A 19285-nucleotide genomic window follows, 5' to 3' on the forward strand; every position below is an offset into this window, starting at 1 on the left:
TCCTTAAATACGAGGGTAGGTATTCCAAACTGTTAATGGCACTAGTCAAAGACAGTAAATGGAACATTGTAGAATTGTGCAGTACCTATATGCATTAATTGAGCAACAGCCCGAAAACATTGAGAATTACATAAGTTCACAGTCTTTGCAATAATAGCCAACATACATTCAAAACGTATATCAAATACTGCAGTATAATGAATTAAAGACTATTAAACCTGAACTTGTTAATTTTTTCTGCTTGTTCATTTAAATTCTCTCTCATGGAGCTGGTATGTTCAGTTGTTCTAGTTGTAGATATTCTTCACAATAGCTTTAACTTTGAGATATGCCCTTTGATTTATAGACCTAAATTTTGTTAAAAACAATAGCATGCCATTCTTCAATTTTAAAAGTTGTTTCATGAAACTTTTCCCAGAAACAAAGCCCCTTTGTAAATCAAAGAATAACTATGCATTCAAGACTAAGTGAGAATGATACCCTGAAAAAAAATCAAGGTGATTAGAAATGATGAATAGAGATGAAGAAATTCAGCCATAATGCAAATGAGCACTGGAGCAAGCTCAGGGTGTACTGTAATCAGTTCCTGTTCTTATTTGCTATATTCTAATATCACAGTTTTAAAAAAAAAGGCACAGTATAAAAACTAAGGAATGGCAAGTAGCAAGCTTGACTTTTAAAATTATGATTCCAGGAAGACTGGAGTTTCTCAAATTTAAGATTCTGGAAAAGGGTGAAGTTAAAATGGCATATCTTATTTCCAAATATTACAAGAAACAAGGAAGAAGGAAAAGCACACTGGTTTGAGTATGTGCAACTTAAGAATAACTAAGGAGAACAGCTTAGAGCAAACTTGATCCTAGAAATATCTGAAAAAAGTAAAATTAGAAATGCTGTAAAATAATATCGTGAAAAGAATTAGTGCTCATCAAACACTTTTCTTTGATTCTGTCCAAGAAAAAATTGGTAGACAGTTTCACACTGCAAGCAGCATTTAACTCCTGAATTTACTTGAACATTTTCAGCAATTAAACTATTTAAAGGAAAAGTGCCTGGCATTAAATAGAATCTAAGCAGTCAGAACACTAACTATACCTCTCATAATCTTATATATTTCTATCAAGTCACCTCTCATACTGCTTCACTCCAAAGTTTCTTCTCCTTACTCCTCCCTAGCTCACTAACCTTTCCTCATAACATATGTTCTTTAAGCCAGGCAAAATCCTGAAAAATTTCCTCTGCACCATCTCTAAAGCTTCCACATCCTTCCTATGAGGCGACTGAATATACAATATTCCAGGTGTGGCCTAACAGAGTTTTATACAGCTGCAGTATTACCTCATGGCTCTGGAAGTATTCACAGGTTTGAAGAAAAAGATCTTATATTTAATATATCTGTTACATACCATGATCACCATAGAAAAATGTTTAAGATTATGTCTTTGATGTAGACCTCCTGGGATCTCCTGTCCAGTTTATTCGGGTGAAATATATTCCACTATCGTCCTTAAATTGCATATTTTACTAGAATATCAGTTGTAGGGAGGACACCAAATTATGGAGAAAATATACCCTTCATAGTTCTTTGGGAAGGTTAATGAACTTCTTCAAATATCTGAAGAAATGCAGAAAATTAAGGAACATTTATTCACTGGTGATTTTGGATCTAGCCCTAACAGATGGTGTCCTCTTATTTTCTCTGCAACAGTACACATGGTTGATTAAGTCTTAAGTCAGTTCTTCACTTGAAACAAAGGATTGGAAATAATCTGCAATGTTAGACAGACAAGGATAAATATGTGAAACACTAAGTAACATTTCTTTGTGCACTTAAGTGGGGAAAAAAGCATCAGGTAAAATAGAGGCATTTTGTCTTTGCACCAGTGAGCCACATTGTAGCATAAAAATAGACAGCTCCTAAAACAGGAAAATCTACCATACCACAGCGAGTGTCTTTCTTCTAAAGAGGATAACCAACTTCAGAAATAACAAAACATTATTAAAAAGAATACTTGTCCTTGGAATGGTCAATTATTTTTGTTTAGTGTTAAGTCAATGGAAAAGCAAAGAAACAATGTGGAACGATTTCACATTTTGAGTCTAATGGCTCAGTACCATTTCATCAAAAACAAAACAAACATACTTAAAGACAGTTCCCTTAGAAAAGTAAATGACACCTTTCAGGGGTTCCCAACCTTTTATGCCACTGACCCCTACCATTAAGCATCGAGTCCGCGGACTCCAGGTTGGGAACCCCTGCAAAAGTAATCCAACTAAACCAATATAATCTGTTCATACTCCCAAACGCAAAGGAGAATTGAGCAAAAAGTGAATTGATTAAATACACTGTTACATTCAACTCCAAAACCAGACAGACCTCTCTTAAGCATGGGCAGTAATGTTACCATCTACCCATTTCCAACATGACTTAACCTTTACGACCAAAAGACACCAGTGCACATTACAGGCAATTTACTCCATTTTTGAGGTGATGTGGCGTGGGAATTGCTGCAGCCAATTGAATTATTCCAGACAACAACAAAAATAAAGCTAAGTACCGCAAAATCTATTGATATTGAATTTCTGCTGCTCTTCGCATAAAGCAATAGAACTTCCTATCTCTAATTGAATAAGCACATGAAACCTTCACCACCAATTGTTGCTGTTTCTCGGATTCTTTAGCACTGCAGCGAAGTCAGTTAAGATGTGGGTCCGAAGTCTTGGCAGTTGGACTTGAACCCCCAACCGTCAGTGGGTGTTGTCTCCGAGCATAGATAAACATCAACCAATCGTAAGGCATACAAACGTGTATTCAGATATTGCCCGTCTAAATGTTTCTCGCATACGTGTGTGTCCTTTTGATCTGTACCAAATATAACTTAAGGAACTTACCGACTCGACGCAGAAACCAAACCACGTGCTTCGGGGTTTAGAGAAATGTTATTTGCGCTTCAATTCACCTACGTCCTCCAATTACCAAGCGTGCTACTAGTCAGCTTTGTTTCAGTCGTACCTGTTCTGTTTAGGCCCATTCCTCAGCAGAAGTACTTACGACGCATAGCATACACACTAATGTTATACCCCCGTGAAAATACCCACTAAAGTCAGCGCAATTCACTCGCAATACTGGCTCGGGTAGCAACATACCCCATTGGCAGCAGCCATTTGAACTATGATCTCTATGGCAGCTTTATTGTAGTACCGACCATCGCCTCCGACCACCATAGTAGATCCCTGGCGATCCCTCAAATCAATGGAAGCATAGATGCTCTGAATGAAGTTCTCAAGGTATCGCGGCTTGAACTGAAAAACTCTAGTTTTCTTCCGAAGCCCGCTAGTTCCCGGTTTCTGAGCATCATAAGGAGCTGTAAGCACGGTCACTATAGGCAGTGGACTCCCATCCATAACAAGGTTCACGTCGATGAATCATAAAACACTATCAGGATATAAGAATGGATGAAAAGTGGGAAAGAGCAGGATTTCTTCCGAAATTTACACGGCGAAATCAGCCAGTGAGGGGCCGGGTTCCGCTGCCGAGAAATTTAGATGCTCAGAAACAGCAAAACAGCGCCTAGAAATAGCTCGCTCCCTCGAACAGATACAGCACTTTCTGTAATTGAAGAAGCGTTGCCACACTTGTTCCAAAAGATCACTGTCAAAAAGTCAGCATGAAAAAAAAGAAATGGCCCGTTGCAAATCAATGATAGGAAAATGGAATTGTTCCACTTATCATTTGGCAGCAAACTTTCTTCGGGTGTCTGCTTTTGATAGATGGGCTCTCCGCACAGAATGAATCTCTCAGGCTTGCTGTTGTCAGATAAACGTGACGGACAAAGAAATGAAAACACGGAATGAACTCGGAGCCATCCCGAGAAAGAGTACCAAGAAAAGTTTGGTCTACTCATGGGATAACACGGTGTGGAATGCACAGTGATATACGGAGATGTCGAAATCTGAACGGAAAGGTTAGACCATTCCATAGTCTGAGGAACTTCCGAAAACTCCTACTCCGGTTCGAAAATTTCACTATACGTCGAAAAAAAACAAAGAATGCAACGTCTATTTAGCAGATCAACAATTAATGGTGGGTTAACTTCACATCTCAAACATCTTCCATTGTATTTAATGTACTGCGACTCAAAATACTAATGTATTAATTATTCTATTGGAATAATTCCGAATCGGTTAAGTTCCGATGCTTTATTTCTAAAACCACATCTCCAGCCAGGGTTCAAGTTTATAATTTTTTAAAAATGGCCAGCTACACAAGAAATGGTAGAAAATCTGATTTCTATGGTACATATTGAACTTCTACGGCGGTTTGGTACAAATTGGATTAGCACAGGGTGTTTACCGCATAGAAGGGCAGTTACATACTTGGAGTAGTTCTAATTAAATCACATTTTCCACGTCAGATGCTGAAAAATATCCCATCAAATCTATGTAATTTGCAGACGGGAAATGCCCGTAGTTTTGTTTAGACGTCAAGGGAACTCCTCCCCCGCCCACACAGACACACAAAGGACGAATAATCAATGACCAGCTGCGGATGAGTAGACAGATCCCGCACTAACCATCAGCAACCTTAAACACCCACAGAAGTGCAGAATAATTCATTCACAGCCACGAAAAGTTAGGGGGTGTCGAGCTTAGCAGTCAATCCTTTTTATGGCCCTGTGACTTCATGCATTTTAAGTTGCCACATTGTAGGTTTAACATGCTGTTCTAACTTCTCCAGTGCTTCATTTCACATTCACATCCCAACTCAGCAATTATGAAACTGCTATGAAGGTTTTCTGTTGTAAACAAACGTACTGCCAGGAATAAGCATTTCCCTCATTTATCACGAATATACAAATGTCTACTTAAAGAATATTTTGATGTAACTGGATTCTAAGATTCACATTTTGCATTTTAAAATTTGGTGATTTTACATTATTTTAATGTAAGAGCAACTAGTAAATGTATCAATTAGTAATTTTCTCAAGAGGTCTCAAATGAGGCTGAACACATGAGAGCTCTAAAAGATAATACCAAAGCATGCTCAAATTACCAAACATTAAAAACGAAAATATTATTACAATGGACTAGAACTGATTGCTGGCATAAACAGCAGTAGGCATTCTTACCAGGAGTCCATTGTGTTACACAGTTCCTGCATGCCACACATTTCTGTTTAACAGTTATGGCATTGTGCCTAATAGAAATTACTTACATTTAAATAAATAATTTCTAATTAAGACAATAACCAACAAATTTCATTCTTCAGGAACTTCGTGCACAAGACACTTATTTCTCACAAATCTTTTCATTTATGTGTTTAAAATTAAGAAATCACATAAAAATCATCTAATTTGCCTTTGTTTGATTATAAAATGTCAGTATGATTTTAGAAAGAAGGGCCAAGTTTGATTAATTTAGCAGATTCATTTGAGGAAGTTAAAGTTGATGGATAAAAGTAAACCATATTACAATGACAATTTCAGGAGGCAGGTGACAAAATACTGAGATTGATTCATGCAGACTTGAAAAGTAGAGAGCAAAGAATGATTTGGGATGAGTAACTATCATCATACCAGAGCAATGAGGTTAATAGAACCATCATTTAGATCTATTAGCTAGTTTATGGTCTTTACAAGTTACTTTAAAAATATGGATAGCACAGTCCAAATTTACACCACCCTTATGCTAAAAATATTGTTAATATCCCATGAAGGAAGTCTTAATTAGGTCAAAGTCATAGAGCAATAAAGCACGGATACAGGCCCTTTGGTCCAACCAGTCCATGCCGATCACAATGTCCAATCACCCGGTCCCAATTTCCCACGTTTGGCCCATATTCTGCCTACCCCTGCCCCTCCATATAATTATCCAAGTGCTTCTTAAATGGTACTATTTTACTTGCATCAACTACTTCCTCTGTCAGCTCAGTCCATATTCTCACCACCTTTTTCCTTTAAAATCTTTCCCCTCTCACCCTATAGCAATCAATGCACCCTGGTTTTAGGCTCCCCTCTGCCAAAGAAAAAACAAGTTACCATCCACTTTATGTCCTCATAATTCTAACATCACCGGTTATTCTCCTATGCTCCAAGAAATAAAGAACCTAGCTTCTTTGGTCAATCTCTTCTATAATTCAGGCCATGTAAGTCTTGGCAATAACCTCATAAGTATTTTCTGCAACTCTTTCCAACTTAATTACATCTTTCCTATAACAGAGTCATCAGAACTGTACACAGTACTCCCAAGCATAGCCTCACCAATGATTTTTACAACTGCAACATAATGTCCCAACCCCTATCCTCAATGCTCTGACTGAAAGTCAACATGTTAAGTGTCTATTTCATCAACTTGCTGACCTGTGACACTACTTCCAACAAGCTATGCATTATACAAATCCCTCTGTTCTATTAAATTCTCTAGTGCCTTCTATTCATGATACAAGTCCTGTTGGTTTGCCTTTCTAAAATGCTTCAAATTAATTATCTGTATTGAAATCCATTTGCCACTCCTTGGCCCACTTCCCCAACTGATCAAAATCTCCCTGTAATCTATGACACCCTCTTAACAACACCTCCTAGTTTCATGTCATCCACAAACTTGCTGATCAGCAAACTTACTGATTCAACTAGAGAATCAGAGGTGGAGAGGGTCAATAATGTTAAATTCCTTGGCTTTATCATAATCAGAGGATCTGTCCTGGGACCAGAACATAAGTGCAATCACACAGAAGGCACAATAGCACCTCTAATTTTTCCAGGCGTCTGTGTAGATTTGGCATGTAACCTAAAACTTTAACAAACTTCTATGGTATGGAAATGTCAATGCCTAGGAATGAAAAGGTCTACAGAAAGTGGTGGATACAGCCCAGTCCATCACAGGAAAAGCCCTGACCAATATCAGACACTGCCACAAGAAAACAAATTTATCAAAGACCCCCACCACACAAGCAGATGCTCTTCTCACTACTATCATCAGGCAGAAGGTACAAAAGCCTTAGGTCCACACTGCCAGGTTCAGAAGCAGTTATTATACTACAACCATCAGGCTCCTGAATCAAAATGGATAACCTCACTCACAACTCTGAACTGATTTCACAACTACAGACTCTATAACACATGTCCTCAGTATTATTTATTTTTGTATTTATACAATTTATCTTCTTTTGCACATTGTTTGTCAGCCTTTATGTATAATTTTTCAAAAATTATATTGTATTTCTTCATTTCTCTGTAAAAGTTTGTAAGAAAATTAATCTCAAGGTAGCCCATGGTAACATACATATACTTTGATAATAAATTTACTGTGATTTTGGATCAAGCCTTCTGAATTCATGTCCAAATCACGTATGAATAATGAATAATAAGCGTCCCAACACCGACTGCTGTGGTACCTCACTAGACATCGGCTTTCATCTCCAGAAATAACTTACGACATCATCCTCTGCTTTCTACCACTAAACCAATCTTGAATCCATCTAACTGGCTTTCCATGGATTCCACGGCACCTAACCTTCCAGAAAAGCCTGCCACGTGGGACCTTGAAGGCCTTGTTAAAGTCCAAATAGCCAAAAACTTTACCTCATCCTCATCACAAACTCAAAGGATTCATCAAACACAACTTTCTATGCCCAAAACAATACTGACTCCTTCTAATCAGACCCATATATCCAATGCAGGTAGATCCAGTCCTTCAGAATTTCCTACACTAACTTTCCCACCAATTATGTCAGGCTGACCAGCTTGTAGTTCTCTGGCTTGTTCTTGTTTCTCTAACAACAGAATAACATTAGCCACCTTCCAGACTTTGGGAACTTCATTGCTGGATAATGATGAAGGGTATGTCAAGGGTATCTGTTATTTCTTCTCTAGCCTCCCACAAAGTTTGAGGATGCACTCAATCAGGAGCTGGGGATTTATTCACCTTAATGCACTCTAGGGCTTCAAATACATCCTCCCTGGTAATATGAATGTCCTCGGAAACATTCCCACTTGTTTGCCTGCACAACCATGAATTTCTCATTTGTAAACATAAAGGAGAAATATTTGTTAAAAATCCCACCTATCTCCTGAGACTCAGGACAAAGGTGGCTCTGATTATCTCTAAGAGTACTTGAATCTCTCCCTAACCACCTTTTCCTTCTTAATATTCCTACAGACCCTCTCAGGACTTTTTTTAATTTCCAGAAATTTTCTATATACCACATAGACAATGTTCAATCCATGAAAAATAGAAATTCATGGATGTTGTTTTTTTTTAAAAAAAGTGAAACTTGCTATCAAATTCTAAATGAGCATATTTTGAACAGTTTCTGCATATTGTTGATCTGAAGAAAAAGGAGGGGTTGTTTCTACTTTTTTCTTATTTAGGTGAACATCTGACAGGAGGTCACAGTCTCATATGCAGGTGTGCTTTGTGATAGAAAAGACATTTGTTTCCTTAATAACTCACACATAGTTATCCATCATCCATAACTCTTACATTTGGAACCCATTTCCATCAGGGTGATAAATTACTCTTGATGGCAAACAATAAAAAAACTGATTGGCCTAATTCCATGCAGGTAATTGACTATGAAATATCAGAATTCTAATGCCCCTTAAGAAGTATCATGATCTTTAAATGGCATGCATGGGTCCTTCCCAACTTTAAAGGGGTAAAAAGATGGAACAATTATGTTAAACTAGTAATTTTTGATCAGTTTCACCTACATAGAAGTGTGTGTTCAATTTGAACACCTTTTTAATTAGCCTTTCAGAATAATTACATTAAATATTGAATTTAGTTGCTAAATCTGTTCCATCTATAATTCAGATTTTTCTCCAGATGGAAAAATACAAATTCACTGTTCAAAGTTATTTTATGGTTTTGAGAATTCCAGCCAAAATATATATATCCAATAATATAAACCAAAAATGTATATCAGGCCTAAGACGGTGCTTCTAATGACAAGGAACATCAGAAGAAGTAATACTGATGAAGGGTCTCGGTCAACTGTTTATTCTTTTCCGCAGATGCTGCCTGGCCTGCTGAGTTCCTCCAGCATTTTGTGTGTATTACTCTGATTTCCAGCATCTGCAGATTTGCTCTTGTTTGTGGAACATCAGAAGGAGCAAGGTTACCTTACTGTTGTTGACACTTCTAATTGCTTTCATCCAGCTAAGCAATTATTTATAGTTGAATAGGACTCTATTCTTCAGTAAAATAACTGAGTTCAAGTAGCCAATGAAATTTGTAGAAGACAATGACTCTGACTTTATTGCCTCAAAATTTAATTTAAAATTATTGATGTAGTGAGCTTTAAATCTGATACAAGAGGACTAGAAAAAACAGGAGCTGTTAAGACTTCTTAATTATCATAAAACATTACCTTGATTTCTGTCTTGCTTTCATTTATGTTAAGAAACTTAAGTCGATTTCTAAAGTTATTTCCATAACAAGCCCACTTATTGGTAAATGAAGAAGTTATTTTTCAACTTCAATGAAAACATATATTTTGATATGTCCTCTTTTGCTAGCATTCTTCTAATCAACTGCCCTTTATCACTAACTTATCCATCTCTTCTCCCATTCTCTCTAGAACTTTGTTTCTTTTCTCCCTTTCCTAATTCTTAAGTTCCCTTGATCTGGAATGTTAATATTTTTTCTGTTTCCATACTTTCTCAATACCAGAACTGGTCATAAACTCAAGCGATTCTGCAAATGCTGGAAATATACAGTACACACATGTAGAGGAATATACCATCAACATTTTGGGCCGAGGCCCTTCTTCTTCAAGACTGTCTAAAGATGTTGCCCGATCTTAATGAGTTCCTCCAGCATTTTGTGTGTGTTACAACTTCCTGACCTTTACTATAGCATTGGAGAAGGTTAGAAGCAGGCAGTATGAGAAAGTATTTAATTGGGGAGGGGAGAATTATTATACTATTAGGCATAAATAATGGAGCATAAATTGGGAATGGATGTACTCAGGAAACTGCACAACAGAAATGGAGAGCTTTAAGGAACACTTGCACAGGGTTCTGGATAGGTTCGTACAACTGAGGCAGGGAAAAGATAGTAGGGTGGATGAACCATGGCTGACAAGAGAAGTGAAACATCTTGTCAAGTGAAAGAAAGAACCTTACTTTGGGGTTAGAAAGCAAGGATCAGACAGGTAATCATAAACAAGATATTCTTTAGATGCTGGAAATCTAGGGTAACACATACAAAATTCCAGAGTCCACGTTCAGTCCATGTTCCAAGCTTCACTGTTAACACTCCAGCCCTTTCTGTGCTACATAAACAACCACAATGGTGCTGCTTCTTGCACCCATGCTGAGCTCGTCAATTTCATCAACTGCCTCCAGCTTTCACCCTGCCTCAAAATTCACTACATCCATTTTTGACACCCCTTTACCCTGTTTCAATCTCTCTGACTCCACCTCTGGGAAAAAACTGTCTACCAATATGTTTCATAAACATATCAACTCTCACAGCTATCTCCATTATACTTCTTCACTGTGTTTGTCTCTGTAGTTTTTCCACTGCATCTCAGTACATGTGACAATAAAACAATTTATTAATATACCCCTTGGAAGTAGAAAACATGCCAGGCTGATCTGCAGGTCATGTTTTCCTACTCTCTGTTTTACAGATCCTACATTCTCTTCTCTTCATGGGGAAAGGATACCTTACCTAGGTCTGTGCTCAAGTTTAGAAGAATTAGATATTCTCCCTTCAAGTTCGTAAGGACACTTAAAATGTGAAATAATCAGCTAAAACAAGATTTACTTTTCATAAAAATATTTTGTTTGATAAATTTATTAGAGTTTTGTGGAGAAGTAAATAATATGTGCTGTGGATAAAAAAAAACAATGCATGTACTACACTCAGATTTCCAAAAGGCCTATGATAAGGTGTTGCATTACAGTTATTATGGAAAATATAAGCTCATTATGTACATCTAACACATTGGCATGCATATAAGATTTGTAGAACAGTAAAAGGAAAGGTGGCATGAACGGATCTTTCGTGGGTTGGCAACATGTAATGAGTGCTCTGCTAAAGCAAATGCTGCTGTGCTGGCTTTTCTACATTTGTTATATAGATGACTTGGATGAAGATAGCAAAGGTGTGTAGGAAGTGTGCATGTATCTATTTTCTGTCTGTATTGTAATTTGTGTTGCACATATTATTATGGGTAATTTGTCATGTGGGTTGGGTGTAGTAGAAGCAAATAAGTATAATTATATATTCACGCTTTGTCTTGGTTAGTCTAGTTGAGGGCAGTGAGTTGGGGAATGATTTTTTTGTTGCCCCTAATTATGCTATTTTATGATCTTTGCTTAGTTACACTAACTGGAACGCTTATTCTGTTAATTTTAGTATATCGCTAATTTAGTTTTGTTACTTTTTTTAAAATTACTATAAGATCGTTCCGTAATAAAGGATCAAACATTTTTTTTAGAATTGGAATTTATTTATTTGGAAGCGCATCATACAGCGTTAACTCCCATACTCAGTCTCTCAGTGGTTTTGGTTTAATTTCAAGGAACCGCTACACTTCATCAACAAAAATATAGTTATACCAAACAAACACCAGTTTACAGCAAAGGAGTACCTCAGATCTGTTGGTGAAATTGAAAGAGCAGTTTGTGGTAGGAATGTCCACGACCTTTTGTTGATTCATGCTGTGTGTTTGTGGTTTGAACACAATTGAGTGGTCAGCGCTGCCCATCCATTGGGGACCATTGCTCAATTGTGTGGTGTTTGCCTGAGGGTCCATTGCCTTGTTTTACTGAAATGCAGAAATATTCTTCCTCTTGCTGATGTTTGAACTAAACACTGTTTGCTTGGTCTGGTTTAAACACTGTGGGTGCACGGACAGTTTGTTTGTTGCCTATGTTTACTGAATGGAATATCGCCAATGCATTATGCGAACTTGCTGCAGGCAAACAAGGAAGTAATTGTAAGTGGCACAAAAAGGAGAAAGTAACACAAGTGAATTGAAGTATGGAACTGACATCAGCGACCTTGAATTTGGGGTCAAAAGAGAAATTTAACTTTGAAAGCTTTAGTGGGTAGAATCGAAAGTCTTCAAGTATAAAAGAAATGTTAACAAAACTAAAAGTATAATACCATCAATTAAGGACCTTATGGAAAATAAGGAAAATGTCTTACAAAGTGCCATCCTATCTTGAGGACTTGACTCTTCTCTATGAAGCTACTGATAAGCAATTTCACATACGAATCTCATTACTTCCCAAGGATGAACAGAGAAAACAAAATAGATGTTTTACAAACATTGATAGCCTAAGTTATGCATTCACTGAAGATATGAAACAATGGTTGACCCAAACATATTACAATGAAGGTCATGTTGTTGCAACACGAGAGTGTATGTCTCACCTTCCATTATATGATGTTTTGTAAGTTCCAAGGCATGTTTTGACTACGCATATATCAGAGGACCCACAGGATAATGTAGTCCCACAAGACAATGTGTCAAATGTCAGTGCTTGAAGTTCTGCTGCAGAAAGAACATCTTCTTTCTCAAATACATCCTCTGCACACATTAAAATAAAGGCTGATTTAGCTACAATAATCTCACGTCAATGATTACTGAAGGACAAACATGCACTGGAAAGCAAGAGGAACATGTATGGAAAAGGAAGAAACAGCCTAAGTTGCAGGAAGAAATTGTTGCATAGATGACCAAAGTTGTATACTGGGTGTTTCAAGTATGACAAGTGCTAAAAGTGCTCCAGCAGGGCTGTCCATGGTACGAGTTCCTATATTGGAAAGGCAGAGAGAAAAACAATAAACACTCCAATCTCAGTGTTGATTTATTTGTTCCTCAAGTGTTTGGGATGCATGAACAAGACACTCGTGAGATAGTTCAGGGTGTTTACACTCAGCCTGCATTTATGAGGGACTCTGAACCCATATCATATCTCACAGCTTGAAGGGCTTACAGCATGGAAACACTCTTGTTTCAGACAATACAGATTAAAATAGTATACTGATATTATGAGGAAGCAAAGTGAAATTACAATCTTATTGGCACAACAACAATACATTCCATCTTTGCCTGAAAGAGAGATACAAATCTTCTATGGTGATCACTGCAATATCATGCATTCATAAAGGCTTTTGAAAACAGTGTTGAAGGCAAGACTGATAGTTATAGTGACTTACTGTTTCCTTGAACAGTACACTGTGACTGACTGTTTCCTTGAACAGTACACTAGGGGTCGCCCTAGTGAACTTGTCAGAAGTTGCCAGCCTGTTGACCCGAAGAAAGCATATGCAAAGACTTTGGCTTTACAGGAACATTTTGGTAAGGAACAGAAAACTGCCTCTATCTACATCCAAAAGGTTCTTTTTTGGGTACCTAACAAATCTGAATACACAAAAGCTCTTCAAGACTACAATATCTTTCTGAGAGGCTATTGCAATGCCATGGAAGAAGTGCAGCACATACGTGAGCTGAACATGCCAACTGCCATAAAGAAATTGCCCTGTATGCCTAGGGATGAATGGAGAACTGTGGTCTGTGAGCTGTAAGAAAGGCATTTCCATAAGACTACTTTCACTGACATTGTTGATTTTATTGAAAGGCAAATAAAGATTGCTACAGACCTGGTGTTTGGGAATATACAGAATGCTACATCACTGACAATAAGCAAAGATGTGAACAAAACTCACAACTTCATTCTAAAGCTAAAGGAGGCAGCTTTGCCACTACCATGGCTGCTATGAGAAGTAAAGCTAAAAATAAAGCAGGAACTAATGGAAGGGACATGGTCTCGACATCAAAGTGTTTGTCTCTTCTGCGAGGGTGGACACACGTTCCCTCAGCTGCAGAAAATGGCTCATAGTGAGAAGATTGCCTTTCTAGAGGAAAATGGTGTCTGTTTTATCTGTGTGTATACAGAACACATCAGCAGGGATTACAGGAAACGCCTTTCATGCAAGGTATGCAGTGGCAAGCATCCCAGCATAACTTTATATTCTCTCTTATGAAAGGGTGCAGAATCTAAACAAGCTGTGAAAGAATCACACCGAGAACCTGGTATCTAATGATCTTACGATTATCATTGTAAACTTCCCATAATTTGGTACAAATGAAGTCTAAGAAGGGCAACAAGAAATTGGTTACAGATGCTTTCCTAAATCAAGGGAGTACAGTAGTGCTCTGTACAGTGGGCCTTAGGAACAAGCTCAACCTCACAGGAAAAAGGACACACATTCTCTCATGCACCACGAGTCAAGAGAAGGTCATGACAGCTACATTATTTAAGTGGAAGTGGCTGACTTAGATAGTAAAAACTATTGAGAATTATCTAACATCTATACACAGTAAAGTATGCTTGTCCACAAAGGGAACATTCCATGATAAGAGGGATCTCCAGGGTAACATGTCCATTTGTCAGAAATTGAGTTGCTGATAGGGATGAGTATGTCTGAAGCATTGCTCCTTTTGCAAGTGATTCACAGCGTTAATAATGGAGCTTATGCAATAAGAATAACGGACAACTAAAAGGAAATAATGGTGATAGGAGAGACTGTGTACAGCCTGAACTGACAGTTAACTTACATGAACTTTGGCAGTGGCAAATCAAGACAGAGTTTGCTGAATTCAGTCAAGATGAACAACCTGGTTTGTCAAGAGAAGATCTCAAGTTCTTGAAGTTGGTTACGAATTCTGCAAAATTGGTTAATGGTCACTACCAGATTAGTTTACTTTAAGAAAGAAGCAAGTAAACATGCCAAATATCAGGAAGATTGAAGAACAGCATGCTCTATATCTAAGGAAGAGATCTAAGAAGGATTTGTCATTTCACACTGATTAAACAGCTTTCAAGAATATCATCTCCAATGGTTATGTTGAAAAAGTGCCAGCAGAGGATCTGGAATATAGTAATAGGAAAGTCTGGTATATTCCACATCATGGTGTTTATCACCCTGGAAAAGAGCAACTTTGTGTTGTATTTGATTGTGGAGCGATTTTTCAGGGAATATTTCTTAATGCTCAGTTCAGACTAGTTCTTACCAGCTCACTGATAGGAGTCTTAACCAGATTCAGAAAAGAACCACTGGTGATAATGGCAGATATTAAATCAATGTTTCATCAGGTTAAAGTAGCAGCAGAAGACGCAGATCTGCTGAGGTTTCTCTGTTGGTCTAATGTTGACCTTAGCCAAGATATGGTGGATTTTAGAATTGGTGGTACATTTCTTTGGAGCAACTTCATCACTGAGCTGTGCCACCTTCGCCCCTAGGAAATGCACAGAGGACAATAAAGAATCATTCAGCTGCGAGATGGTGGATAAGGTTTTACATTGCTTCTATGTTGATGACTGCCTTGTGTCAGTGTCCTCTGAGAAAGATGAGGTATCTCTCTCTCTCATGATCTTGTATCCATTTGTGCTAAAAGCGGCTTTTGATTCACAAAGTGGATAATCAACAGACATAGTGATACCAGAAGAGCAAAGGATGAAAGACATGAAGGATTTGGATTAAGATATATCTTCTATGGAGAGAGTACTGGGTGTGCAATGGTGCACTGAGTCTGATACTTTCAGGTTTAGGATCATGGTCCAAGCTAGACAACTCACCAGATCCCCTCCACAGTTGGTTCCATCCATGATCTTTATAAATCTTGTGTCCAATGGTGCTATCTACTAAGAAGATTCTACAAAATTTACGCAAGAAAGGGCTAGGCTAGGATGACACTATATCAAAATCACTTGCTTATGAGTGGACAAGCTGGCTGAAAGAACTCTACCAGTTGGAAGACTTCAAAGCTGTTAGAAGTTTAAAGCCCTTGGATTTTGGAGAAGTTACTGCTACACAGTTAGAGCACTTTACAGATGCAAGTGAAGATGGCTACAAAGCAGTGACCTATCTATTGTTGCATAACTCACGCTCTCAGGTGCACAGTGCTTTTATAATAGGAAAATCTAGGGTGGCTCCACTGAAGTCAGTTTCCATCCCTCGTATGGAGCTTACTGCTATTACAATGGCAAGGTGTTTGAACACATTGTGGAGGAAGGAGTTGCACATACAGCTTCATGACTCAGTTTTTTGGACTGATAGTACTTCTGTGCTATCAAGAATATCAAGAATTGAACTTCCATGTTCTGAACCTTTGTTGCAAACAGAGTTTCAGAACTTCTTAAGCTTTCATAGGCATCTCAGTAGAAGTATGTAAAAACTTTTCTGAACCCCCTCCAATGTCATATAGCATATTGCATTAAATAGCTTGAGAAGATGAACACAAACCCCTGCAAATCCAGAACTGGGCACTACTCTCTGATTTGTGAATCCATCTTCCAAAGCCTTTGGCTATTATGTCTTTATTGTATCAAAGTTCAAAATAATTATCAAAATACACATATGTTACCATATACTACCTTGAGATTCATTTTCTTGCAGGCATTTATGGGGGGAAGTAATACAATAAAATTATGAAAACGTTACATAAACGGAAACAAAGAATGACAATCAACCAATGTGTCAAAGAAGATAAACTGAAAGTAAAAATACTGAGAACATGAGTTGTTAAAAGTGCTTGAAGTTGAGTCTGTAGATCATAGAATCAGTTCAGAGTAATGGTGATTGAAGTTATCAACGCAGGTTCAGGAGCCTAATGGTTGTAGGGCAATAACTGTTCCTGAACCTGCTGGTGTGGGACCTAAAGCTTCTGTACCTCATGCCTGACAGCAGTAGTGACAAGAGAGCATGGTGTGGGTGGTGGGCATATTTGATCAATGTTGATTCTTTTGGTAGCAGTGCTCCATGTATATTCCTGAAAATTCCACAGATTTATCACCCTCTGACTAAAGTAATTTCTCCGCATCTCTGTTCTAAATGGACGTTCTTCAATCCTGAAGTCCTGCCCTCTTGTCCTAGACTCCCCAGTATGGGAAATAACTTTGCCATATCTAATCTGTTTAGGCCTTTTAACGTTCAGAATGTTTCTATGAGATTCTCCCTCATTCTCCTGAACTGCAGAGAATACAGCCCAAGAGCTGCCAGATGTTCCTCATACAGTAACCATTCATTCCTGGAATCATTCTCATGAATCTTTTCTGAACCCCCTCCAATGTCAGTATATCCTTTCTAAAATAAGGAGCCCAAAACTGCACACAATACTCCAAGTGTGGTCTCATGAGTGCCATATAGAGCCTCAACATCACATCCCTGCTTTTATATTCTATACCTCTAGAAATGAATGCTAAGAATCAAGAGGAAGCCCCTATGTTTGGGATGAGGAGATTGTAAGTGGAGAAGCTTGAAATCATGTATCAAGCCAGTCATCCGGTTTTGGTGCTATCCTAACCAACTTGCTTTAGTAGTCTTAAGTGTTGTTAGTGTGAATACTGTGTATTAAGAGAAGGATAAATTAAGCACGTGTATAAAATTCTGACTCAATCTCTAACTGTACAGAGTATTGCTGTTTGACACAGGCAAGAAAGTTACAAAAAGATAATAAGCAAGTGGGCAAAGTTATAAAGAGGTAATTGTAAAACATATAACTTTAACTAAGCGATAAGAGAATGCAGAATTCCAAAATGCAGAGGTATCTAGATTCCCTAGAATGAGTCACAAAAGGGTTGCATGCGGTTGCAAGTAATGTGGAAAGTTGAAAGTAACTTGTTTTTTTGCTGGAAGAATCAAATACAAAAGTAAGAAATTTATGTTTCAGTGAAAAATGGACATTGCTAAGTCTGTCAGGATGACACTGCAAAGAATTTATTTCTACGTCTCTGGAAAGATGTTGATGAAAGTAATTTAAAAGTGTACTAGACTAATATCTAGAATGGAAGGGCTGCTGCAGGAGGCAAAATTTTAATAGGATAGACCTGAGGCTGTCTACAAGAAGGGTCAGAGCCATCTCTATTTCCTGAGGAAACTGAGGTCCTTTAACATCTGCTGGACGATGCTGAGGATGTTCTACGAGTCTGTGGTGGCCAGTGCTATCATGTTTGCTGTTGTGTGCTGGGGCAGCAGGCTGAGGGTAGCAGACACCAACAGAATCAACAAACTCATTTGTAAGGCCAGTGATGTTGTGGGGGTGGAACTGGACTCTCTGACGGTGGTGTCTGAAAAGAGGATGCTGTCCAAGTTGCATGCCAACTTGGACAATGACTCCCATCCACTCCATAATGTACTGGTTATGCACAGGAGTACATTCAGCCAGAGACTCACTGCACCGAGATGTAACACTGAGCGTCATAGGAAGTCATTCCTACCTGTGGCCATCAAACTTTACAACTCCTCCCTTGGAGTGTCAGACACCCTGAGCCAGTAGGCTGGTCCTGAACTTATTTCCACTTGTCATGATTAACTTATTATTATTTAATTATTTATAGTTTTATATTGCTATATTTCTTCACTATTCTTGGTTGGCGCGACTGTAACGAAACCCAATTTCCCTCCGGATCAATGAAGTATGTCTGTCTATATACACTGAATTTTTAAGGAATATCAGGAGATTTGACTGAAAGGTATTAGCTCCTGAGAGGTCTTGGCAAGGTGGATGCAAAGAATACTTCTTCTTGTAGAGGCATCTACATCTAAGGGTACCTTTTAAAAGTATGGTGAGATTTAAAATGTGAGATTTTCCTCTCAGAATGTTCTAATTTTTTTTTAGCATTTCCTCAAAGAGTGATGGAAACAGACCGATAAATAGATTCATGTAAGCAAGGGATGGTGTAGAAGGAGGAAAAACTTAAGATACAGAAACAGGTGTATTCTATTTAGCATTTTCAGCCTGCTGCTCCATTCCCCTTGATCATAGCCAACCTTCTATCTTAATACCATTTTCCTGCAATATCCCCATTTCCCTAAATTCCCAAAACTTCCAGGGAATTTTTTGGATCTCTATTTTTAATAACTGAATAACCAAGTCTCCAGAGCCTTCTATGGTGGAGAATCTCAAAGATTCTACTGCATAAAAATATTTATCCTTATCACATTCGCACATGGCTGATCCCTTACTCCAGTCTGTGATCCATGACTTTAGACTTTTCATGCATTCTACATTTAACCAAACAAACTTTGTAGAATATTTTTAGTTTTAAAGGGATTTCATTTCATTTCTCTGAATTCTGGGGAATACAGGCCTATTCAACCTTCTAAGTCAAATCCATCATTGTGGGAAGCAGCCTTTGCTGGATTCTATGGCTGGTACACTATATTCCTTCTTTAGTAAAATCAAACTGTTCACAAAAGGGACAAGTGTGATCTTATAATTTTATTAAAATATCTTTAGTCTTATGGTCAAATCCTATTG

The 19285-nt window shown here is 38.0% G+C and overlaps 1 protein-coding gene across 2 annotated transcripts in view; it reads right to left on the reverse strand.

Annotated features, from left to right (window-relative positions):
• Positions 1–19285, reverse strand: part of pgm1 (phosphoglucomutase 1) — an 82577-nt gene that overhangs the window by 54603 nt on the left and 8689 nt on the right. Inside the window, exon 1 of one of the 2 annotated variants that reach the window (XM_073063205.1) lies at positions 3148–3538. The exons of the other annotated variant lie outside the window; for it this stretch is intronic. Within the exon in view, the coding sequence (XP_072919306.1) occupies positions 3148–3405 (258 nt within the window). The 5' untranslated portion in view covers positions 3406–3538. Of the gene's footprint in view, positions 1–3147; positions 3539–19285 lie in introns of those variants that run through there. 2 annotated transcript variants of the gene reach the window in all.

The sequence above is a fragment of the Hemitrygon akajei genome, chromosome 12 (genome assembly GCF_048418815.1).
Source record: "Hemitrygon akajei chromosome 12, sHemAka1.3, whole genome shotgun sequence".
Taxonomy (NCBI): domain Eukaryota; kingdom Metazoa; phylum Chordata; class Chondrichthyes; order Myliobatiformes; family Dasyatidae; genus Hemitrygon; species Hemitrygon akajei.